The 25,687-nt window shown below is 34.6% G+C and overlaps 2 protein-coding genes across 2 annotated transcripts; one reads left to right on the forward strand and one right to left on the reverse strand.

Moving 5' to 3' along the window:
* The first annotated feature begins 807 nt into the window (after positions 1–807).
* On the forward strand, positions 808–2,323 carry LOC121237892 (transcription factor WER-like). The gene is made up of 3 exons (XM_041134815.1): positions 808–948; positions 1,101–1,230; positions 1,838–2,323. The coding sequence occupies exons 1-3, from the start codon at positions 831–833 to the stop codon at positions 2,235–2,237; spliced, it is 648 nt and encodes a 215-aa protein (XP_040990749.1). The 5' UTR covers positions 808–830; the 3' UTR covers positions 2,238–2,323.
* A 6,614-nt stretch (positions 2,324–8,937) lies between these two features.
* LOC121236613 lies at positions 8,938–9,441 on the reverse strand. The gene has a single exon (XM_041133056.1). It carries the CDS (start codon positions 9,439–9,441, stop codon positions 8,938–8,940), a length of 504 nt encoding a protein of 167 aa, XP_040988990.1.
* Between the last annotated feature and the right edge of the window lie 16,246 nt (positions 9,442–25,687).

The following is a 25,687-nucleotide window of genomic DNA, read 5'->3' on the forward strand; positions in this document are numbered from 1 at the left end:
TTTCAAGCAAATGTGTATTCACTCTTTCATTTATAACTATATTAATAGACTAAAATCTATATAATAAATAGAAAATCGATATATAACACTAATGCTATATCCTGAATAACAAACATAAAATAGCTTGATATATTATATAAACACAACTAAATATAGATAACTAATTACATAAAATAAACTTTAGAAAAGAAATTATACAAAATATCCCTACACACTTTGAGAACATAATAAACATATTAATTATGGTAAACTATAAATAAAGTAATAGTATGTTTTAATTAAGTATATGAAATACAATTAACATGTAATAAATATAATACATACAGATATAACACATATTAATTACGAGCTTCAAAACAAGTTAAATTGAGTTTATACGAGTTTTGTTCACTAACCTAAATTGAGTTGAGTCGAGCTTATATGACTTTTACTTGTTTAATATTTGAACTAGTATTAATGTTTACAAATTGGAACCGAGTATATACTAGCTGAATTTATCCACGAGCTTCTCTATTCATTGCATTCCCATGTACGTGGGTATACATATACATATACATGCATGTATATATATATATATGTGTATATATATATATATATATATATGCGTGTATGAAATTTATGAATGGTAAGTAATTGTCCCACCAACCATTGTTGATAAAGGAGCTGCCATTCACACACGTGCTCTTCGAACCCCACAGTATCACTATAACTATATTATATATACACACTCTACGATAGGTGAGTGGATTTTCCAAAGACCCAAGTCCAACTGTAGAACTTGAACCTCTCTCTCTCTCTCTCCCCCAAAATTCTTCTTCTCTGCAACAAGAATGGAAGGTAGGAATGAATACAAAAAAGGGTTGTGGACAGAGGAGGAGGATCGAATTTTAATGGATTACATAAGGGTGCATGGAAAAGGCAAGTGGAATCGAATCGCGAAAATGTCAGGTTTGTAGTTTATCTAATCTTTCTTCTATTTCCCCTGTTACCAGGGAAATCTTAAACTTGAAGATCGATCATGCCGGTCGTCTATTTGTTACACAGATCTGATGCTATTGCCAAAAAAAAAAAAAACTCAAAAATTTTTGGTTCATATGCAGGTTTGAAGAGGGGTGGCAAAAGTTGCAGATTAAGGTGGATAAATTATCTAAGTCCTAGTGTAAAGCGGGGTGGCTTTTCAGAGGAAGAAGAGGACCTCATAATTCGGCTCCATAACCTTCTGGGAAACAGGTCTGCTTCTTTGATCATTTATGATCTTTATACGTTTTTTCTAATTCCTGCATGTTTTCCAGTGTCAGTGCTATCGATCATTAGCCTCTTGAAAATCTGAACTTTCCTTGCTGCAACTATGATTGTCTCCATTAATATATTTCATAAAACAAAGAATCCAAGAGTTCAAATACAAACGATTTGCCGGTTTTTTCATTCTTTCAAGATGCCAACCTCGGTTTTCACTTTTCTATTGTGAATAGCAGCTTTATCAATCCAGCTCGTAATGATTGTGACTGGTCTTTATAACCACTGGTCTCTCTCTCTCTCTCTCTCTCTCTCTCTCTCTCTCTCTCTCTCTCTCTCTCTATATATATAGAGGACATATGTGTATATGTATATATGTATATATACGTCGTATACCACATTATTTGGTTGTTTTTTTTTTCTCAGTTTGTTGTTATTTCAATTATAACTCTCCAGCCATTGACATTCATCATTATTATCAGCATTAATTTTGCAATTACTATTATATAACAAGGTAATACAGTAACATGAGGCCTTTTATCGCAAATATAATGCTATTTGTACCAAAACCTACTAAAATGTTGGTGAATTTCTAACACAGGTGGTCTTTGATAGCTGGGCGGGTACCTGGGAGAACTGATAATCAAGTCAAGAACCATTGGAACACTCATTTGAGCAAAAAGCTCGGGATCAAAAATGGAAAAACCAAAGTTTCTGTTTCTACACAGTCATTTTCTAGAGAATCAGTGGCAAATTGTATTGTCCATTCAGAATCAAATCCTGAGGTACTAGCTTCCGGTTGTAATAGGGAATCTACAGTTGAGACTATAATAGAAGACAAATCTCATGCCGTCTTCAGCTTTACTAGCACACAAGAAGTCACAATGGACGACAATAACAGTTCCTATTGGTTTTCTAATGATGATCTAAGTTTATATGCTCCTTATTTGGTTGAGCCTGTAGATGAATTTGCTCTTGATTTTGTTTGGGATAGTTTGTAGGCTTTTCCTTACTAGCTAAGTGGTTTTGTATGAACTTGATCTTTCCTTCATGTTGTCTCAATAGATCGTTTTTAAGTGATTTTTCAGTACCTTTTCTTTTCCCCTGACTAATTTCTACACCTATATATTCATATGAATGTATAACTATTAATGGTAAATCATGAGGAGGCTATGAAGAAATGACCATATATAGAAGAACTCTTTGAGCGTAAACAACCTATAACATTTGACGTTATATATTCATGCGACAGCCACTCAAGTAGTAAAAAATGATTCCAAGCTTAATGCAGTCATTTTCAAAAAACACTTCCATCCACGCGAAAATTTTTATTTCTTTTAGTCTATCTCATTTTTCTTAAAAGATTGCACTAGACTTGGACGCCACTTACATCAAAATATTTAAGTGATATTAGTTTGTGACGATCAATGTTCACGAAGAACTAATTTAAGGTTAATAACATAGAGAATTTAATGCAAATACATAAATGAAATACGAGGTTCTATATATTAAAAGTCTACATATAATATATATATCTATATATATTGTCCGAAATGAAGTTTCCAAAAATAAAATTAATAAATTCAATTTGCAATCTACTTTGCCACAAGAAAGATGAAAAAAAAAAAAAAACAACTATAGTATATCCTGAAAATAATATATTAATAAATCTTGGATGAACATTTAATTTGATAATTATTTTTTGCATCTTAAAAAGTTGAAGGATGATTTTTTTAATTAATTCTTCGTATATTATATTTAATATTAGAATCTATTATAACTTGATATATAAATTAAAAATTTATATATAATATCAGGTAACATTATATTTAATATCAGATAACATTATATAACATTATCAGATAACATTATATTTAATATCAGACACTACAATAAAAAGGCTCTTCAGGGACGAATTTTTTCGTCCCAAATTATAGTAATTTTGTCTCAAAATATTTTTTGGGACGAAAAAAAATTGTCCCAAGCTTGTTCCAACTACACTGTCCCAAAAGATATATTGGGACAAAAATCACCATTTTGTTTCAAAAAATATCTTTTGAAACGAATTTGAAGGAAACCGTTCGAACGCATTCAAATGGGAATTTCTTTTATTACGATTGAAATTCATCCCAGAATATCGTTCGAACATGATTAATTTGTTTGAACGATTGCAAAATACGTTCAACAAAAATAAATTATACACACATTCGAACGGTATAAATTTAGCTTTCCATTTGAACGTTAAAGGGTCAGATCGAACGGTATAAGCGTTCGAATGGTAGAACTTATGTTTGAACACTACGAAAATAAATGGCGTTCGAACGTTATGTGATAGCTCGAACGCTACGATAATAAATTACATTCGAACGTTATGTGACCGTTTGAACGCTACAAAAATAAATTGCGTTTGAACGTTATGTGGTCGTTCAAATGATAACTATTTTATTTAAACTCAATAATAAAAAACCAAATAGACATTCATAATATTTGAAAAAATACATTAGAAACTGTTTAATACTCACAAAAGTTTTATAATAAGTGCGAACTAAATAAATAACCATGAGACTGGCATTGTTTGTACATAAATAGATAATCCCAAAATTTGTACGCAAAAAACCATCAGTTGCTTGGAGGCCTGTATTGTTGCATAAGCTGCTGTATTTGGAGTTACATCTGTCTTCTAAAATCTTCTTGTTGTTCTTCATATTGTTTGAGGCGTATCTCCTTGTCTGCTTGTTTTGCCAATTAAGCCTATAACTCATGCTGTCTTGCAGTCAATTCTTCAATTTTAGAATTCACATTCTCTAGCGCTATAAAAGTCATAGATGCAAACCCGGAAGAAGAAGAAGAGGGAGAAGGCTTTACACAGCGACCCAAACCCCTCAAATATCCTGAACGTAGACCTAGGACTTGTGTAAAAATATCAATATCACTTGTTGATGAATTTTGATCTGACACAGATTCAGCACGTAGGACAACCATTTTATCCTAGCCATATATAAGATAAAAAATTAATATCGTCATAAATATTCTAATATATTTAATTAAAACAAGTTATAATACTTACATAATTTTCACGGGCATTAGGAGGAGTCTACTCTCCATTACGATTAGTGTGAGATGCAATATATAATTTTGTTAGATCATAATTGGTATATGAATTTTGCTACAATAAATATGTGTTAAAATATAAAGTCATTATGATTCATCCAAATAATTAACTATATCCAATAAAAAAAAATAGCAATACTAATTTCTTAGAGAAGTGATGGAAAGATCTTGAGTCTGCATGATGATTAATCTTCAATTTTGATTTATTTGTTTTGTTTATAGAACTTCGCTCCTGCAAAGAAATTAAAAATATTATGAAGCAAAATGACAAATAGAACAAGTTAAATAATTAAATTTAATTATAGTTGATATGATAGATCTTCAAATATGTCACAAAATTTTTCCCACTCAGGAGGTCGGACATCCTGAAAAGGATGTTGGCGTGCATCTTCCTTCTTCTCAAACTTATTATAATGCTCATGACACATTGCCTTATATTTGATGAATGCATTACCCGTAAGCTCTTCCACAGTCTTACGCTTCTCTTTCCGACCAAAATTTAATTTAAAATCATCATTTTCCAGACCCGGTTGATCCTTAGAGAGATGCACAGCTGGGAGATCATGGAGTATCGACCGCTGAGACATCTAGACAGGCCAAGGCATCAATACACAACGCTACTCATGAGGACATGGCCGAGATTGTGGGTGCAGCAATCAGCAGACAGACATCAGCGGTGATCGATGCAGTGCGTATTGAGGTCCGTTCTGCTGTGTCTGAGTTTCGTGTAAAGATTACTGCTACCATCTATGAGTTACGTATGAAGTTTGATACTATGTCTGCGACTCAGGTTACCATCAGTTCTTGATGACAAAAATAGAGGAACGTTTAGCTGCAGTCGAGGAAGTGTACAAAGAGTTGGGGTCTTAGTACTTTCTATCTTTTATTTTTGTTTTTTGTTTTTAGAATGAACAATATTTAGTGTTTTGTAAATTCAGTATTTAATTATGAATTAGTATTATTTTATATTTTCTAAACTAATTATTGATTTATATTATTCCTATTATTTAATTGATAAATTTCTTATAATTACTAGTTAATATAAATATAATTCTCTAAAGAAAAACATATGATTACCTTTCGAACCATATAAATAGCGTTCGAATAGTGTTGGTTTATCATTCGAACGATGAAATTGTACGTTCAAACGGTAGAAAATTTTTCACTATAATAATGTTATTTAACGTCCCAAAATATACGTTCGAACAGTGCTGATTCATCATTCGAACGGTGAAATTGTACATTCGAATGGTAGAGCAGTTTTTCGCAATAATAATTTTACTTAATGCGCCAAAATGTACGTTTGAACAGATCTAATTCATCATTCGAATAGTGAAAATTGTACGTTCGAACGGTAGAGCAATTTTCTGCTATAATAATTTTACTTAACGCGCTAAAATGTACGTTTGAACTGTTAAATTTAACCGTCTGAATGTTAAAACATTACATTCGAATGATTTCATTATTAGGAAAAAAAATATTTCATTCCTAATTATACCGTTCGAATGCGTTCAAATGGTATTGTTCTTCTGTCATTTTTTGATACAAAATTTGAAATTCGTCCCTAAATCTCATTTTTAGGATAATTTTTATTTTGTTCAAAAATAAAATTATCACAAAAAGTCTTTTTTATTGTAGGGAGATAACAATATCAGATAACATTATATAGAATTTATATATAACGTTTTTTGAATCTGATATTATATTTCATATCAGCATCTATTATTATATTTTCACATTGAAATTTTTGGAAATGAATTATTTTTTAAAAGTTGTTCATTAGTTTGTGTAGAGTTCTGTACATGTATGGACAAAAGAAATTATGCCATTCCACGTGAGTCTCTCTCTCTCTCTATCCTTAGGCTAATTATGATCGAGAAAATAGTTTAGGAGGCCAAACTATCAATTTTGGCTACAAATTAAATATTATAAGACTTAAAAACCAGTAATCATTGTTATGGAGAAATGGCTGCATGCATTTTAAAATGCCAAAAAGAGGAAACAGTAATATTATAAGGCTGCAAAATATGGTACTTTTTCCGTGGTTACTGTAATCATGATTGCTATAGGTAAAATGACTTTAGATTATTCTCTCATCATATTCACACCATAATGTACAGATAAATAAAAAAATTTTATGTATCAATTACTATTTATTTTTATATTTTATATTTATAATTTTTTTATAAGATTATTTATTTTTATATTTTATATTTATAATTTTTTTATAAAATATGAGAGTATTTTTTATAGAATAGGAAATATATGATAATAAATAGTAACTGAAAAAATTTTTCAATTAGCATTTACCAAAAGATATTTTTATGAACCAAGTAGGGAAGCTTATTTCATGCAAGAAGGAAGCAGAACCTGCAACTAGGGAATAATATTGCAGTAATTTGGCAGTTCGATTTTTTTTATCGTCCTTGAATTTTGATCCATACTTTATTACCTAAAGTCTCCAATATACTGGAAAGTATTGCTGGAAAAAAAAGAGGAAAAAACAGGCCAATCATGTCTCTTTTGCCATGTTTGCCATAAAGCTTGAAAACTATCCATTTGGTTTAGAGAAAAGGAATCTGGAAAGTTTTAGAAATAATTCAAGTAATAATTGGAGAGTTTGAACTTTGTGTATATGTAAGGGATGTAGATCAGTTGCAGCCAAGCATTACAGCTGTACCAGCTGCAATGTGCCTCATGCTGTGAGGCTCCAGTACGGCCTCATCAATCATTTATTTATATATTTTGAAATAGTGCTAGTGTATTGTTCAGTTTTAACTATTAGACATGCCACCGATATAAATTATTTTATTTTTTTTATTATATTTTTTAACATATTTAAATATTTTTTAAAAATAAAAAAAATATATCAATACATTAATAGGTACTTTCTTAACTAGTAAATAAAAAAAAATTAAATACATAAATAGTTAAAATAAAAAAATAACATGATACGGTATAGTAATATTATTTTTTATTTTTAATGAGCAATTTTCACGTGAATCCTATTTTTCAGAATTTTTTTTGAGAGAATATATATTAATAGAGTACAAAAGTACTGGGAACTTTCGTGACACAAGTACAAGATATATATATCAGCATGATCATCGTGACTATATTTGCCATGACATGAAAGAAAACTTGAAAGTTTGTTATGTTGAAGTAATATCAGAACCACAGCAGTACTGGCCCAGAGTTTCTAATATATAATAGCATTTTTTTGGGTTTTTTTTTTTTTTGGTGAAACCAAAGCAGATTACTTTTTCATTGTTTTGATGATGTGATTATATCGTCAATATCAAACAGATCATAAACAAATGACAGAAAAGTAGGTGAGGTGGGAAAAAAGAGAGAAAATCTTATGAGGGTGAATCTCTGCTCTTAAATGATCATTAATTCCCAAATGCATGCAGCATGAAAACAAAGATAAGAGTACTGGCCTACCAAGGTGATCATGCCGAAAAAAAGGGGCATGGGCCTCTCTCTGTGTGTGTACTGTGTACCAAAAGAAGCAAAAGGATTTCATGGGTTTGACCTTGTCCTGATTGATGAGAGCAATGAGTCGTATCAGAGAGGGAACCTGATCAGTATATGGGAAACTAGTCATATTTTGCACTGCGCTATTTAGAAATTTGCCCTTGGATTGTAGTGAATGTTCCTCACAAATAATTGCCTTTTTGAATGCTATATATAAAGTTGCTCTTTTGTTTTGTTTTGCCAGTCTCCCACGTGATCTATCTTCTTGAATCTGGTTGGTTTTCTTTAATTTCAAAGACAAACTCAATTAAGTTAGAGAAATGTAGGATGGAAAAGAAGATAGCTAGCTTTGTTTCTTGACGCATATATATGTTTCAGTTCACTGCATGTGGGCTTGGTTCATCTCTATCTGTACGTCTCATTATAATTCTTTCTTACAGCTTTAACTGTTTGGTACGTACGTACGTAGGAAATATTCCATTTAGGGATCAGCTTTTTGTCACACGAGGTTAATATAAAAATCAATTATAAATTCATTTTTTTTTATTGGCACAAAAAATTTGAGAAATTACCGGAACAATATACAATAAATTGATAGGATTACATTCGAACGTCTTTTTGAGATGAAAAATTTTCGTCTTAGAAAAAAAAGACCCGTTCGAACAGGTTCAATTGGTTTCGTCCAATTTTGTATCTAAAAATCATTTTTTGATTTTCGTCTCTAAAAATATTTTGTGACAGGCTTTTTGAGACAAAATAGAGACGAAATTTTTTTCATCTCCAAAAACATTTTGGGACAAAAATCGAGTTTTTTGAGACAAAATTGTTTGTTTCTAAAAACCCTATCTCTTGTAGTGATAGTATGTAAAAATTCTTATGAACAATTTAAAACTTTATTTAAAATGAATCATGTCTAAAGCTAAAATATGAAAGCATATAGTATTTATATTATCTAGTATATATAAAGGAAATTTCTCGAAGTAAGAAATTTTGCTCCTATATATCTTTTTTTTTTTTTAAAAGGAAACAATAATCTTTATTGAAATAATCAGCAAATGAAAGGAAGAATACATGAATGACTTTCCTCCAATCTAAGCTCATCCTCCTCACTCTCTAAGCATACTTAGCCAACACTTGTGCTGCCATATTGACATTTCTTCTGACATGAACAACAATCCAGTTATCAAAATGAGACAAAACAAACTTAACATCCCATAAGAGAACCCTTGAGAGATGGAACTGTGAAGTATTAAGTTTGATACTGTGAATTACTTGCAATGCATCCCCTTCCAAGATTATCCTCCTCAATCCTATGTCTCTTGCAAAAATGATGGCCTGTAGTGCTCCTTGAGACTTAGCTGTATAAGAATCAGTAAATATATACCTTTGCATGCTTCTGGAAGCCACCACTCTTCCTTCAAAATCCCTTATAACGATACCTATGCCAACTCTACCGATCTCATGTTTGACTGCAGCATCCCAATTCACCTTATAAATGACTAAAGGAGGAGGTTCCCAGCTAGTATGATTGCTTTTTGATGCACCTCTGGAAACTACATTTGAAGCTTGACCTTCTTGATATTCTGTTAGTAGTTGTTTTGCCTGTTGCATTACCATGTTTGATGGATAAAATTATCTTGATATTCTGCCAAATTTTCTTTGCAGAGGAGAAACTCTGCATAAAACCTGATGCAGACAAACCACTTTTCTGGATTTTCTTAGAAGAAGTGCTCCATACATCCTTAGCTGCATGACAATCCCATATTGTATGAATGATTGTTTCTGCTTTACTCAAACAAATAGGAAAATCTGGAGACTCAACAACTGTATTCTTAAAAAGGTTAGCCTTTGTAGGTAAAGACTCTAAGCAAGCTCTCCATGTAAATACCTTTGTTGCATTAGGGATATTCAACTTCCATATCTTCAACCAGATATTTTTTTTGAGAATTAGAACTTGATCCTTGTCCTTTAGCCCTCTCTACCATCTCCTTATACAAATGGTATGCATTCTTTACAGAGAATATACCATTTTTCGAACATCTCCAAATAACCCTATCTGGACAATTATAAGCACTAATAGGAATTTTCTTAACAATTTCAACTTCTGTACTTGAAAATATGGAATTAATCAATGGGGTATTCCATTGCTTATGATCTAGGTCAATGAGTAACATATTCATCACTATCTAATTCCTGCACAGGACTTAGAATTCAGAAAGATGATGGTTGAGGAATCTATCTATCTTTCCAAATTCTCAACTACTATCCATTGCCAATCCTCCATAAAGATCCTTCCTCTACCAAATTCTTTGCTGCATGTATACTCCTCCAAATATAGGAAGTGTTTGATCCAATTTTAATTCAAAAAATGAGAAATAAGGAAAGTATTTCAGCTTCAGAATCTTACTTGGAAGAACATCAGGTCTTCGTAGTAATCTATAGCCTTGTTTTGCAAGTAAGGCTATGTTAAAACTTTCCAAATTTCTAAACCCCAAGCCACCTGCAAACTTTGCCTTTCCCATTTGACTGCATGAGACCCAATGAATTTTTTCTTCACTATGCTGTTGATTCCACTAGAAATGCTTCATGATTCTATTGATCTCTCTTAACAATGAGAAAGGAAGCTTAAAACTCCCATACAATAAGATCTCATTTCCAGCTTGTGAGAGGAATTTAGCTTTCCAGTTACTGACTCTACTCCTCACCCTGCCTAAAATGCTGCAGAAAGCCTTTACTTTTGATTTACCTATAAGAGCAAGTAGACCAAGATATGTTTCATATGAATTTGAAACCTTGACCCCTGCTATACTCAGGATGAATCTCTTGGTCTCCTCCTTTGTGTTTCTGCTAAAATGAATGGAAGTTTTATCTTTGTTAAGCCTTTGTCCAGATGCTTGTTCATAGAGACTTATAATATCAAGCATTCGACTCCACTCCAAGGCATTTGATCTGTAAAAAAATAAGCTGTCATCTGTAACAAATAAATGGTTAATAGAATACCAAAAATAAATCATTCATCGAAAATAATTGGCTTTTTACTTGGCAGTTTTTGCCATGATTTCTTTTCGCAGAACATAGTTTATTCTGGCGATTTTATCTCATTGGAAATAAGTTTTGCTATTGATTTTTATTGGCGATATTTACTAGTGTAAAAAAAAATTTTACTGGCCATCCCAAAGGTATTGAATAATTTGAATGTGAAACCTGTAACATCATTTAATTTTTTGACATTTTTTGAGAGGATTTCACTTGAATTTATTTCGTTTAATTAGCTATTAGCTATAAACAATGACAATGCATTATATTTTTTATGACATCACATTAGACAACTGGGCCACCTTCTTACTTAAAGTTCAAATTAGGATAGGATAGAACCTATTATAAGAAATAAGATTCACGCAAAGGGCATTGAAATATTTATGTGATGAAATGGCCAGTACAATAAATCCAAGTAACATCATTCATTCATGAAAGCTCATCAAGATACAACCCAGTTTGTTCCAAGTACACAAAACCTTCCAACATTGCCACAATGTCATTACATGACCATGCTGATCCTGTCTAACTAGTGCCCTTCCATCTTCAATTGGGATTGTCAATTCTGTCCAACTAGTGCTTGTCAATTTCAACCATCTTGATCTCTATCTAAAATCATATTAAGATTAGAGATGTTGAATGAATTACATTTGAATAAGTAGACAAAACGCCATTCCATGTAGTAAAATTCCAAAATGTCTATTAGAACACCATAAAACTCTATACTTTGGGATAGGTGTTCACCACTAACCAATACACTAATGCATATAGATCTTTGGAAACTTCACTAGGATTGTCAATACGCAAATTTTGAATCTGTCGCAAGTGGAAACAAGGAGTATCATCAATTCACTCAGAAAAAGTTTAGTGTAAATGATATAATTGGGTAAAGTGATAATAAACTTAAAACATACATGTGACTTGAACCACTTTGAAAATTCCATTGCATGCACAAATTGTTGCAGTGCTCACTGTACAAAAACCAACCATGGTTTAATAAGTCTAGGGGAACCAAGTTCAAAAGTAATGTTAGATTTAAAACCAGGTAAACTAGGGAGTTGTTAAGGCGACATGCTTGAGGTATTGTCTAATTTCTTTGCAATTATTAAGCGTATAACATTTGGTTATTACTAAAAGGTCATCATCTAGTTAGTGATGCGTTGCCAAACCCATGGGTCGCACCTTCTATTTGCAAACACATAGTCCATCATGTAGAGAGCTGGGCAAAAACTCCGTAACTTCAACTCTGTCTAACACCCTATCTGACTTCGTCAAAGTCGAAAAAATTGGAGTTTGGATTCAAAATTCAGAGCTCAAGATAGCTCCACAACTCTGACTTAGACTCCAAATATGTTTTTTTTTTTAAATAAAAAAGTGTAAAAAGACATCACTTTACATCTTCTCTGCCGCACAGTGAGGTTGTAATTAAATGAAACAACATAGTTCCATTTAAAGTGGAATGATCTCATTTAAGTGTAAAAGGGGTCCAAAATGATGGACCCCTCTCTCACTTGTCAGTCTCGAGTCCCATCGGCTAGCCCAACTTCTGTAACTTTTATTTGTGCACATAATTGGTTAAGGTCTACGCTTATTGAACTAGATAATGTTGATGATGCTAAGAGCAATAGGATTGAGTTAGGTAACTTTAGATTTTTAGCCTTTAGTGACTAATTAGATATTTTTATTGTTTTAATTATTGAACTTATAATTTTTATTATTTCGGAGACCTATCTGTCAAACTCACAATACTTGTAGAGGACTAAGATAGCATGATTATTAATGAATGGTATCACTAAAATTGACGTTAACTTTACTATTATCCTTTAGTTAAGTGGTATAATGCTAACTTTTTCAAAACAATGCAAAATACTTGGAAAGTTGGGAACTATGCATTTGAATACATGATACTTGGAAAGTTGTTAGATTTTCATTGTTTAACTTAATTATGATACTCGGTAACTTTTCTTGGTTGTGGTTTGTAACTTTGTTCTTGGAACACTGAATTATGTAGTATGTCTCTATGTGGTGGTTAAATTGGTGGGGTTTTGGGAGGGAGTTCCAGAGTCATATTGTTATTGGAGCAAATTAGCAATGGAAAGTGGAGTCTTGACTCTTGGTACTTACTACTTGGAGATGGTATAAAGCAGGATATTGATTTAATATATTGTGACTTTGTAATTTGTAATATACATATAGCTACAAATACTCTTATTGAGTTCTTGTGTGATGTTTGCAGGGTGTGCATTAAGATATTATATTGCATTATTGTATTTTAATGTTTATGATTATATTATATATATATATTTGATTATATGTTTCTTTTATTATAGATCGATTTTAATAATATAATTTATAACTTTATTAACGATGATATCTTTTAATTTACATTATGGATTTAGGTCTTTGGTATGTAATTGGTAATATGTATGTAGTAATAGAAGAATATTTTATTTTATTTTGTTTTTATTTTTGTTTTGTTTTATTTTTGTTTATTTTTTTTATTTTAATAATTTTTTTGGCCCAGCTTGACATAGTGAATCAGCCCAACTTCTAGTTAGGCTCCGACTCCAATTTCTCCTTTGGCAACTCCGATTGAAGTCAGAGCTCAAACTGACTTTCAACCCAAGTTGGAGTCACAAGTTGGAGTTGACCAATCTGACTCTGTTGGAGTCGGAGCCCAGCCCTAATCTCATACACCATGTTCTCCAACCTAGTTTCAACATTATGGAGGTACATGAAGCAAAAACTCAAGCATTCTACGTAGATATAGGCCTCCACTATTGAACCTTTAGGGTCTGCCTTATTCTTAACGTAGCTCTTAAATTTGCCCAAATACCTCTATAAAGAATACATCCACTTACATTGAACTGGCCCTGCAAGTATAGAGCCTCACATGGCAAATGGTAGGCTAGGTGGACCATTACATTGAAGAAACTAAGTGGAAATACCATCTCAAGCTTGCATAGAAAGACGATGATATCAACCTCAAGCTGCTTTAAGACATCAACGTTACATGTTCTAGTACACAATTCTTTGAAAAAGCTGCTCAGCTTAGTCAGTTTCAATTGTATATATTGTGTCGTAAGTATTCGGCAATTGCAACATGAAGTAATCTTTGCATGCAAATAACAATCATGACTTTTCATCCTAAAGATTTTGCAATCGGTAACACTACACATCGAGAAATATTAGAAGTGAAGCCATCAAGAAATTTCACACCATTCAACCAATTACAAAAACTTTTCCTCTCAGCTCCATACAAGGTAAAACATGCATGTGGCATAATAATGCGTTCTCCATCCTATTTCAGTTATATCTCATTCCTTATCTTGAGATTGGAAAAGTCACGATGTGCGTTGACATGATCTTTAGTCTTTCCTTGAATATTCATCAATGTTCCTAAAATGTTGTCACATATGTTCTTCTCAATGTGCATCACATCTAGATTGTGTCTAATCTTTAGAGTGAACCAATACGACAATTGACAGAAGATACTTCTTTTGTTCCAATTCAACTCCTCAGAGATATGCTTCATTATCTTTATAGTTTTATGAAAATGAGCAATTGGAATATTTTGGAGTTGATTGATTATATCTTCTCCCGACAACTTTGTAGGTGGGTCGTGATGCTCGTTATTGCCAATAAAAATACTCTTTTTCTTTCTCCAAATGTGGGCCGGTGGTAGGAATTGACAATGACCCATATAATCGAATATGTTTCTTGCTTGCACGATGGACATGCCATTTTCTCTTTAGTGCTCCACCCAGAGAGGTTTCTGTATGCGGGGAAGTCGTTAATTGTCCACAATAAAGGCGTATGCAATCAGAATATTTGGGTTGCAACATCTTATGTACCTACAATATTTTTCTATAGATCAATGAGGTCATCTATTAGAAGTTGCAAATAAACATCGATTGCATTTCCTGGTGATCTTGGTATAGGAATCAGAAGTGAAGTCATGAAATATTGATCTTTCATGCATGACCACGAGAGCAAGTTATAAGGGACATGAATTATTAGCCATATGTTGTAAGGTTTACTCAAATTATTAAATGGGTTGAAACTGTCGCTAGCTAGACCAAGCCTCACATTTCTTGTATCTTCCACAAACCAAGCATGCTCTTTATCAAATGCTGTCCACAGCTCAGAGTCAGTAAGATGCCTTAGAGTACCCTGATCATTAACGCGCTGGTCTCTATGCCATCTCATATCAAATGTTGTTTTATGTGACATAAACAATCTTTGTAACCTTGGCTTCAATGGGAAATATCGTAGAACTTTTTGAGGAATTCGTCGTTGCTTACTTCTGCTGAAGATTTACCTTGACACCTTACATTTAGGGCACTATTCTTTATCTACATTTTCTTTCCAAGAAAGTATGTAGTCATTTGAACAAACATGTATTTTGGTGTATTAAAGCCTAGACGTTATTCCAAGTTGCTTGACTCTTAATACGAATTAGGCAAAAGCGCATCGAAAAAGTCAACTTCAGCACTTAAAGAAGGACGTCGAACAAATCTACACTCCAACTGCCAAGTGTTTTAATGTGTAGCAACTTGACAGTAAATGAAAGTTTTGAATACTCGTGTAACCTTCATAAAAAGGACACTGGGCATCAACCAATACCTGGTCAAAAGATTTGGTTGATTCAGTTTCGACCAACATGGAACCCCCGCCATGGAATGACTCGACTAAATCAACATCTATGAATTTTCCAGCTTGAATGTGTTTTAAGATCACATCAACATCGTGAATATATTCATCATCGTGTTTGGTATCATGCAAATCATCATCACCACTAAAAGATAGAGCTTCCTCCTCATCGTGAAATATCCATACCGTGTAATTTGGATTAATTCCTGTAATGAGCAAATGACTCTCTACCTCGCTTATAGGTAAGAAAAAATTATTTGAGCATAGGCTACATGGACGATGAATTTCGATAGCATGAGATTGTGTCAAGGTAATTTTTGGCATATTCCCTTGATCTAAATTTATCGGTGATATGGCTAGCTACAACTCTTATCCATATACAAAACAAGTAGAAATGGAAAAGTAGTATGACTCCTAAAGTTCTAACGAATCTTTGTTCACCATTATAAGTATGAAAGTATAAAATTGTGGCATAATGGTGTATTAAGTACAAATATCGTAGTCTATAATTGTATTATCATTGGTAGTTTAGATCAGTGCATATAGTGCCAATAACAATGATGTCAATGCCATCTAGTCGATTGGTAAAAAATATAATGACAAGTACGACTATTTAAAAACGAAAAAAATGACTGCCAATAACAATAATGCGTGCATGTGAAGTCTGGAAAACTAAGCAGTTTTCCCTTCAAATGGAGTATTTAATAGAAAAGTAATATCATATTATAACTTAATTCAACACTTGCATAAGTAATAAAAGTTACTAAAGTCATGTGCTTAATGATTAAGGGAGTTGAGATGGTCAAGGCCACTCATTGGACAAGTCTACATGACTAGTGGTCACAACATTGTCAGTTTCAATGGATAATTCATGACACTAACTCACAAATATCCAAATTGTGACACTAACTCACATGTAGGGTAATCGTTTTTCCAAGATTACAGCTAACTAGAGCAATGGAGCAACTTCATGTATAACGTGCAAAATAAAGAATAAAATGAAAAAAGGATGTTTAGAAAATCAAACATGAGTAACGTGAATTCATCAAGTAAATGCTCCTGAATCCACAAAAATGGCACAAGTTATTAGCATCCAACAACCCCAAAATTTATGAATAAAATGTGCTCTTACATATCATGTTATTAACTTATAATTACGACACTTCCATACTTGAGCGTGGCTAAGAAGGTGGACAATCCTTGACACGAGGAGCCAAGTAGTGTCGAATTAAAGTAGAAGCAATTATGTTTTAAACTTGAAATTCTAAAATATTCGGGATCATGAATATTGACAAAATCATTACAACAGAAAACCTCAAAATCATAAGCCTAAAAACCATTCTGTTTAAAACCAAAGCACTTAAAAGTATCTATAAATAAGCAAACTGAAATCTACCAAGCACAAACATTCAATCGAGCTGAAAAAGATACAAATTCACAGAAAAATCAAATCAAAATTGACAATCAAACTAGTGTTGGATTCCATATTCTTCTGTAGTTTGTGATCCTTTCACTTGCAAATAAAAAAAAAAAAATCATATAAAAATAGATAGCTAAACACAGAGATTAGGGCACCTTTGCAATCATAAAAGGTTAAGTTTATCTCATAGGATTAACTCGACCCCAACATGAATATTGATTTTGCTATTTGTAAACCTTGCATATATAATCAGTATAATGATTATACTTCCTTTTCCTTAACAAAAAAAGGTCTAATATTGAATAATTATTGTGAGGACGACATTGAACTGAATGAAGAGGTCCCCTTCCACAGGCAAAATTCTGGCGATAAGGAGGTAGCTGGACATGCAACGTGCAGCCAGACAAGGAGTGATGGGCATCAAGATGAACCTAGTTTTAAAGATCATTTGCAAGTTTCAGATGGGTCAATTACAAGGTCAAGAGCCAAGAAGATCAAAGAGGCAATGCAAGGATCGGTGTAATCCACTTGGGACGAGTCTAACAAGAGTTGAATAATCAAAATGGGCTTTAGAGAAAGAGATCCAGTGATCATCCACGTGATACAAGCTATGGAAGAATGCAACATAAATTATGGCCTATTATTATGTTTATGTGATTGAAAGCCTTACACTTGTTTATTTAATTAAAATGGCTTATTTTATTAGTTATAGGAATTAATCTAGAATAATTGGGCTTGAAGATGCTTGGCCACATATGTTTAATTTCTTATGAACTAGGATTTTTGGGAAGGCCTTGTATTTTGGCCAAGGGCTTATTTGGAAATTTACTTTTTAGGAACTAGGGTTTAAAGAGGTACTATAGCGAGTTACTGTAGCCGCGACACTATTCATCTAGGGGTATTTTTGGAAGAAAGGGCTTTATTTTGGATAGGGTTTTAATTAGGTTTTGGTTTAAATACTCTTTGTAGCCTCATTTTAAGAAGTTTATGAAATTTAATGAATTTTTTCATTATGAGTTGAGTTTACTCCTCTTGTTCTTGATTGAACTTTTGAACTTATCAAAGGTAAATAACAATCTTTGTGGCGTTCCTCTTTGTAATCTAGGTTCTTGAGACAAGTTTTTTAACAGGTCTAGATTTTAATATAATCTAGGTTCTTGAAACGAGTTCTCAACAGGTCTAGGTTCTTCATCCATTGACTTAATTTTGGCTTTCTTGGGTGAGTTTTCAAATTGATTGTGGGTTCAAGGGATTCTATTCTCACGGGTTCATATCGCAACACATTGTAGAGAGCCTGAAAGATACAAGGCAACACAGGGCAACGAAGGAAGGTTCATCTGACACCAGCAAGCAAATCATGTGTTGACTGTACAAAGGCTAGCAACAGGCAAGGACAAGCTTGATGTAGAGAAGGGAGCTCTTCGTAATAAGCCGGAGGTGCTCATACGGCAACATATGTCGTATCCAAGGCCCATGCTCCATTAGAGACATCCTATCTGCAGTACACCTGGGGAATCTAGAATATGGACACCACAAACCATATCGTCTGACCTAAAAAGTATGGGACAATGCGACGTGGGCGACCCTCAATAGGGGAACAACTGCGAGATTGGACTGAAGGCAATGTTGCAGGGACGTGGATGCCTTGTCCCATCAATCACTCAGTCTTTACAATTCTTCAAGTCCAGTGGAAAGATGGGTAGTTGAGATCGAAAGTCTCTCATTCAAGTAAGATAGAGGCCAGAGGTCAGAGGAATGTCAAGACTGTAACTGGCAGTCCCATCGTATAAAAGGCATTGGAAAAGAGTTAGCATCTCACTTTTGAGATCGTAAAGTGTTGCTCTTCGAAGTTTTCAAGGAAGTAAGGAACTTAAGAACTCCATGACAGAAGGATTTGTGTCAATGCAACTTTAGTATAGAAGTACTTTTCAGGTAGGTTTGCCCCTATGACTATACTGAGAATGAGGGGTAAATGTTTGTAGGTATGTTTCAGGATTTGCATACTCTATATCTCATCCATCCTCTTACATGAAAGTGCTTATTTTATTTATTATATTATTGGCTATCTTTATGTTGTGATTTTGAGACAATGTGATTTGAGATGATGAACTTCAAAGTGATGTTTCTTTCTGAGCGCTTGAAAATCATGGGAACGGGTTGAGAAGTCCCTATCCCATTCCAGCAGCATGTTACCACGAGTTTCATATAGGTAGAGAGATTCCTTGTGATGATCGAGGTGGTATATTTTTGTATTGGCCCAACTTGATATCATGGGTAGAGAGAATCCCCATGTTGATTATGCGTGTTGTCCTTTGTTTTGTTTGCTGGTGACATTCCATGTGTTTGACCCAGTAGAGAAATTCCCCATGTCAGATGGGTGGAGTGATTTCCCATCGGGGTTTTGGCGAACGAGTTCACATATTGGCTAGGTTAAGAGATTTCTCATGCCGAATGGATAGAGTGATTCCTTGTTGGAAATATTATGATGATGAGTACTTGTTAATATATGTGTTTTGGTCAGAGAGTGATTCCTCACCATATTTATGTATATACGTGACTTGCTCAGAGGGTGATTCTTCACCATGCCTGGGAATACATGTGTTTTGTTCGGATGGTGATTCCTTGCCCTATGCAAAATGTGTATCCATTTATATAAACTGGTATATGCATATTCATTGCCATTGTCTCTTATTATTAGCATTGTCATGTTTTTTAACTTATTGAGGTCTCATAGAAATTCATGTGGTGGTCCCACCTACAATTTCGTTTATCGGAGCCATAGAACTTGATGCATATATAGCTCAAGAAAATTATCCCGAGGAAAAAGGACCAACCCAACCAAAAGAGTAGCCATGAAGGCCTGTCTCTATTAGTGTTTGTTTTGTATTTAAGATGTTTGTTATAATTAGGCCTGTATAGTTCAGTACATGTTGAAGTTAGTGAGGAACTTACGATGACCTGTAAGTATATTTGGGACAAAGTAATAGTGACTTGTGGCTTTTACTATTATTGAAGACTTATTTTGTACGTCTCTGCTACTGATTAGATTAGTCTTCGACTAGTCCCCTTTTTACAATTCCACTACAAACCACTGCAACTTGCGTGTGCATGGCCCTTGAATGCACACCTTGTTTTAGGAAACATTGGATCTAGCCGACCGGTTAGCATCCTGAGCATAGTGATTCCTCGCTAGGGGACTACCGAGGGACGAGAGCGCCACAACTTGGTATCAGAGCTTTTACGTCTCCAGGTAAAGCCATATGTCACTTAGGTATAGTACCAGAGTAATAGGACATGTTCTTTAGTAGAATAGGCTTGGATCCTTGAGCATTATAGGTTTTTTTTTTTTTTTTTTTTTTTTTTTTTTAAGGAATATTTTCTTTTTTGGAGGAGAAGATCTTCCACTATTATTGAAACCCTTCACTTTTGGTCGAGGAATACCTTGTACAAATCCATGCTTAAAGCACCTTATACTATAAACTAATATCCCAAGTTGTGTAACCCTGTAAAATGATCTCCCCCCCTCAGGAAACAAACTTCCTCAAAAGTCTCGAAAAAAAAAAAACCAAGCAGTTAAACCTATCGTAAGTATGGCAACCCACTTCTATCAGTGCATAAAATTCCCTTACGAGGAACCAGAAGATTCGTTTGTGAGAACCAAACCTTATTACAACCACTACCACCCAACCATGCAAGACAATTTGTTGCCACATTGCCTTCTTGAAAGACATGTTGTACCTGAAAATTAGTATCTGATAGAAGACGCCCTATCTCCTCCCAATAATCCTCCAAGTACCATAAACGACACCTTCCTTTCCTCAACCAATTGACCACCAAAAGAGAATCCAACTCTAGGGTAACATTAGTAAAATCCAACTCTTTACATCTATGAAGTCTAAATAATAAAGCAAATAATTCAGCTTGATTATTTGATCCCATCCTAGTTCTTCCTGCAAAAGCAAAATGCAATCTCTCCTCCTCATTCCGCAACACTCCCCTTGCACCAGATTCTCCTGGATTCTCAAGCAGTGTTTTTAATCTCGTACCGTACCAGTACGACCGGTATTTATTGTACCGGCCACTGGGCCGGTACAGGTATCATATATGTTTTGTACCGGCCTGTATCGGCCTATATTTCGGCGTTTACCTTTTTTTTTTTCATTTTTTCAAACTACAAGCTTATTTTTTGACCTCCAATTTAGACTACACTATTTATAATTTATATATATATGTATTTATATATAATTTATTCATATATAGACTATTATTTTGGAATATAATTTATTTATATATCGACTATCCCGAAACGGTACACGAAACGGTACTGAAATATTTCGTTCCAGTGTCTTGAGCGGTACGACATCCGGTACGGTATTCAAAACATAGTTCTCAAGACTTCTTCCATTGATGTTCAACTTGAACCAACCTGAACTTGGTTTCTGCTAAGACATTACACTGATCTATTTTTTCCTAGGAAGTTTGACTGGTCGCTGGTGCACCGTATTTCTATACCTGATAGATCTCCACAAAGAATCAATAGACTCCCTTCTACCTTCCATTCGAGCAGTATAGAGTCAGCACCACGGTCTCCAGGTGATAATGACTGGAATAAACCCGATCAGGTTCCCCACATGCAAAGCTTTTTTTGTCCATCTGAACCACGCCTCCACCTTCTCTCGCCACGTTCTATTAGCGACATAAGGAATGTCCAAAATAGTAGAACAAGTCCTCCATATAGTAGCAGCTGTTCTCCTCTGATAAAGAACATGATTTAAATCTTCAAAAGTACCATCCTCACAACACTCACATTTTGACAGCATAGAAATTCTAATTCTCCTTATACGATCATCCACACTTAGAATCTGTGAAAGAGCCTTCCACATTATAACCAAATTTTTTTTTGGCATGGCAGCATGCCATATCCAATCTGACCACTATTTTTTTGGAGCCATTACTCGAACAAAATCCCAAGCACTGCAACTTGTGAACTCACCATCCGAGTTACCAAACCAAATCAAGATATCAGAGCCTTCTTTCGTACCCCCTATGTTAGACAAAATCTTGTCTGATAACTTCCGTCCCTCAAGCTGAATCAAGAAGTCTACATCTCAACTATTGTCCACCATACACTGCTTAATATTCAACTTCGGATTATCAACAATACAATGATGCTCACAAATAGAACATGAATCCATCCACTTGTGCTTCCAGAAGGAAACATTTCCTTCTTTCACATGCCATTTGGAATGATTTAGCACTAAAGGAATAGATTCCATGACCATTCTCTAAAACTAGGTCCCTTTCTTAGGATTAACTATAGATATGTGTTGATCCGTCACATACTTAGCCTTAAAAAAATTAGCCCAAGAAGAATTACCAATCAATAACTTACAAGCAAACTTAAGATGCAGAGATTTTTGTACCTCGAGCAAACCTCGCAAACCAACACCTCCTTCATCTATCGGCTTGCAGAGCATTTCGCAACTCACCCACTTCCTCTTAGGCTTGCCTTCCACTGAACCCCAGAAGAAGGTACTAAACATCCTATTAATGGAACATAAAACTAATTTTGGAGCTTAAAGAATAGCCAACAAGTGGACTGGCATACTAAATAGTACATATTTTTAAGAGAATTAGCCTAGCCCAGAGGATAGAAACTTCATCTTCCATACCTCTATTTTCATTCTAATACGATGCACCAACTCCTCCAAGTAGATCCCCTTCATATGGCCAGAAATAATAGGAAATCCTCAATACTTAACAAGAAATCTTCCTTCCATAAAATCTGTTAACATCAGCAACTCTCGTTGCCTGTGAGCCAAAATTTTCATTGAGAAAAAAATTGAAACGTTATAGGCTTGACATCACCTGTGAGCATTATAGGCTTGAAACGTTGTGAGTGGATAAGAGTCAACGAGAAGATAATAATAGATTTGGGTTTGTGTGGTAGGGTTTCATTATAGTGTGGTCGAGAGTTCCATGTAATGAACGTTCGGGGGCGATCATGTAAAGGATCAACCTCATGATGATGCAAACTACACACTAGCCCAAGTGATAGATCTTATAATGAACATTCTGGAACAATAGCACAAGTAATTACAACGGCAAATGCAACACCCATGTGTCGAACAACGAGGTTTTGTGTACGAATGATTCTTGGCCTAAGATACCTGGGATTCTTTCAAAGTGAAGGACTGACAAAGATGGAGAGGGAGATAATGGATATCGAAAGGACATTCAATGTGTGTGGTTGCACAGAAGACTAGAAAGTACTATATGCGAGCTATTTGCTCCAGGGAGAAGCGACGACTTGATAGATTGCCAAGAGACAATCGCTTGTCATGGAATTGGGATCCATAAAAGCCATTACTCAGGAAAGGTTCAAGATGGAGTACAATGACTGATACTTTCCCGCCATAGTAAGACAACAGGAAATAAAAGGATTTTGCCAACTTGTTCTTAGGCAGCATGACCGTTGAACAATATACTATCAAGTTCATAGAATTAGAAAGATTTGCCCCTCATCTTATTTCCAAGGAGGAGATGCTTGTACTTCTGTTGTGACTCTCCTTCTAGAAACCTGCCTCTCTCTCTATAAAAAACCCTTTCCCTTCTTTCTAAACTCTTCCAAACTCAGATCTAACGAAAGGGGGTGGGAGCTTTGGCTCCTTCCTCCTCTCTTTTTCCTTCCGCCTCCCTTCTCCTCTGTCCATTTTATTTTTTGTGTAGTATTTTTTGGTTTTGTTTTTGTGTTTTTTAGGCCAAATAAGGGAGGATCATCATTTGGGTCTTTCCAGCCATCACCTTTCAACATGCACCCCACCGGGATGATGCTCAATTGCTGATCTTCAAGACCATCAAATTCGACATCCATCAGAGTGGAGCGTAGCCAGCACGCGCGGGAGGAAGTTTTGGATCTCATCTGCGCATGGCTATCACACGCCATCGAGGAGCCTTCTGTCGACGCCACTCTCGGCTTCTCCTGAATCCCTAACTCCGGAATTTCCAAGATTGACTGTCGGCTTTCCTCCCAGAGTGACCAGTGTCCTACACGCGCCACTACCGACGCTTTGTGCACTGTTCATCCGTTTCATTTTAGTGTTTTTGTTTTTCTATTTTGTTGTTGTTCTGTTTCTTCATTTTGACTTGAGTGAGGTGTTGAGCCTTTGAATCGGACGCAATCTGGGGCAAGAGCTATTCAAGAGAGGCGGGCGATGCTACGACTTGTGGTCGTATGACCAGTGCTCGTGCGTAGGTGCTGCCTACGTAGTGGAGGCTGTTTGTCCGTGCGTGAACTGGGTGGTTGTGCTGTCGGGGCTTGAGATGCCAATGCTTGCGGTGAGTGTGACGTCCTAGTTCACGCCAGTGCTTGTGGCTCTGTAGTTGTTAATGTGTTTTATTTGTAGTTTTTTTGTTATTTTAGTTACTAATAAAATAGAAATAGGTTATTGGATTTGGTGTCCATAGCAATGTCCCGTACTCTTCCTCCGTGAAAGGACAGAGGGGGCCTCTAAGTTTTGTTTTACAGAGTGCTTTCTCTGTTAGAAGAGAGTTTTTTGAGAAGTGAAAATGTCCGCTACAAAGGAATTTGTGTGTGGGGAAGCCCCAGAACTGATGCATTGTTTGGCTTATAGCTTGGATTTTTCATGTATTGATAAGTCACAGTTATAACTTTGATTCATTAATGAAATGAGTCTGTTTCCATAACCAAAAAAAAAAAAAAAAAAAAAGAAAAAGAAAAAGAAAAATGAGGAGATGCTTGTAGAACGGTTTCAAGATGGGTTACAATCGCAAATATGAACTCAAGTGGCATGTCTACAAATACATGATTTTTAGAGACTGGTGAATGTAGCCAAAATCACAAAGCAAGAACACCGTAGTCTAATGACTGTGACGACGGGTTAGAAATGAAGGACTTTTATGGGAGAAGGAAGCAAATCCGGGTCACACAAAAGTTTGTGTCCAGGACTGGGATATGCCCACAAGCTACTCCCGAGGCATGCATGGGAGGCAAAGTACCAATGTGTGGCCTCTGCAATAGGTCCCATGACGGAGAATGTCACCAAGCCTTATGCTCATGTTATAGATGCTGCCAAGTTGGGCATTATGCCAAGGAATGTCCACGAGCAGTACAAGGAGGGAGGACCGGCCACATAGAAGGACAGGGAGGCCAAAGACAAGTAGTGCTTGAGAGGGTGTACACTTTTAACACAGTAGGAGATTGACTAACACGCTTGTTGTGAAATTTTAACTGTACTCGCAAGTGCACGAACCGTACTGAAGTATAGTTTAGCAACAATGAGGTTGAACCCACGGGGACTTGTAAAAATGTAGGAAATCAATTAAAATTAAATGATTTCAAATCTAGTTTAGAATAATGAGTTCTAAATAAAATAAAAGACTAATAACTAAACAATTAGTTAATCAAAACAAGAAAGAATTAATGTAATAAACGAATCACAATAAAAGAACAAAAAGAAACTTTAAAGATGTAAATTAATCTAAAAAATGAATAAACTATTAATGGAGAATGATCTAAGGTTTATGGAATCTACCTCATTAATTCATGATAATATATTTAGGATAATTGATTCTTACCGAATGTCTATATGATAATCTAGAAATCAATCTAGTTATCATGAAAAATATCATCATTGAAACCTTTTTTTTTTTTTAAAGAAAATATCTAAAGTATGTTTTTTTCATTAAAAATATAAAACCAAATCATCACTTGTATACATTAAAAAAAATAGA

The sequence above is a fragment of the Juglans microcarpa x Juglans regia genome, chromosome 6S, assembly GCF_004785595.1.
Source record: "Juglans microcarpa x Juglans regia isolate MS1-56 chromosome 6S, Jm3101_v1.0, whole genome shotgun sequence".
Lineage (NCBI taxonomy): Eukaryota > Viridiplantae > Streptophyta > Magnoliopsida > Fagales > Juglandaceae > Juglans > Juglans microcarpa x Juglans regia.

What these genes read in the sequence shown, in the direction of transcription:
- LOC121236613 (XM_041133056.1), bottom strand. Translation starts at nt 9,441, where the DNA reads ATGGTAATGCAACAGGCAAAACAACTACTAACAGAATATCAAGAAGGT.
- LOC121237892 (XM_041134815.1), top strand. Translation starts at nt 831, where the DNA reads ATGGAAGGTAGGAATGAATACAAAAAAGGGTTGTGGACAGAGGAGGAG. An exon ending in TCGAATCGCGAAAATGTCAG is followed by an intron (nt 949 to 1,100) that starts GTTTGTAGTTTA and finishes GTTCATATGCAG; the next exon opens with GTTTGAAGAGGGGTGGCAAA. An exon ending in CATAACCTTCTGGGAAACAG is followed by an intron (nt 1,231 to 1,837) that starts GTCTGCTTCTTT and finishes TTTCTAACACAG; the next exon opens with GTGGTCTTTGATAGCTGGGC.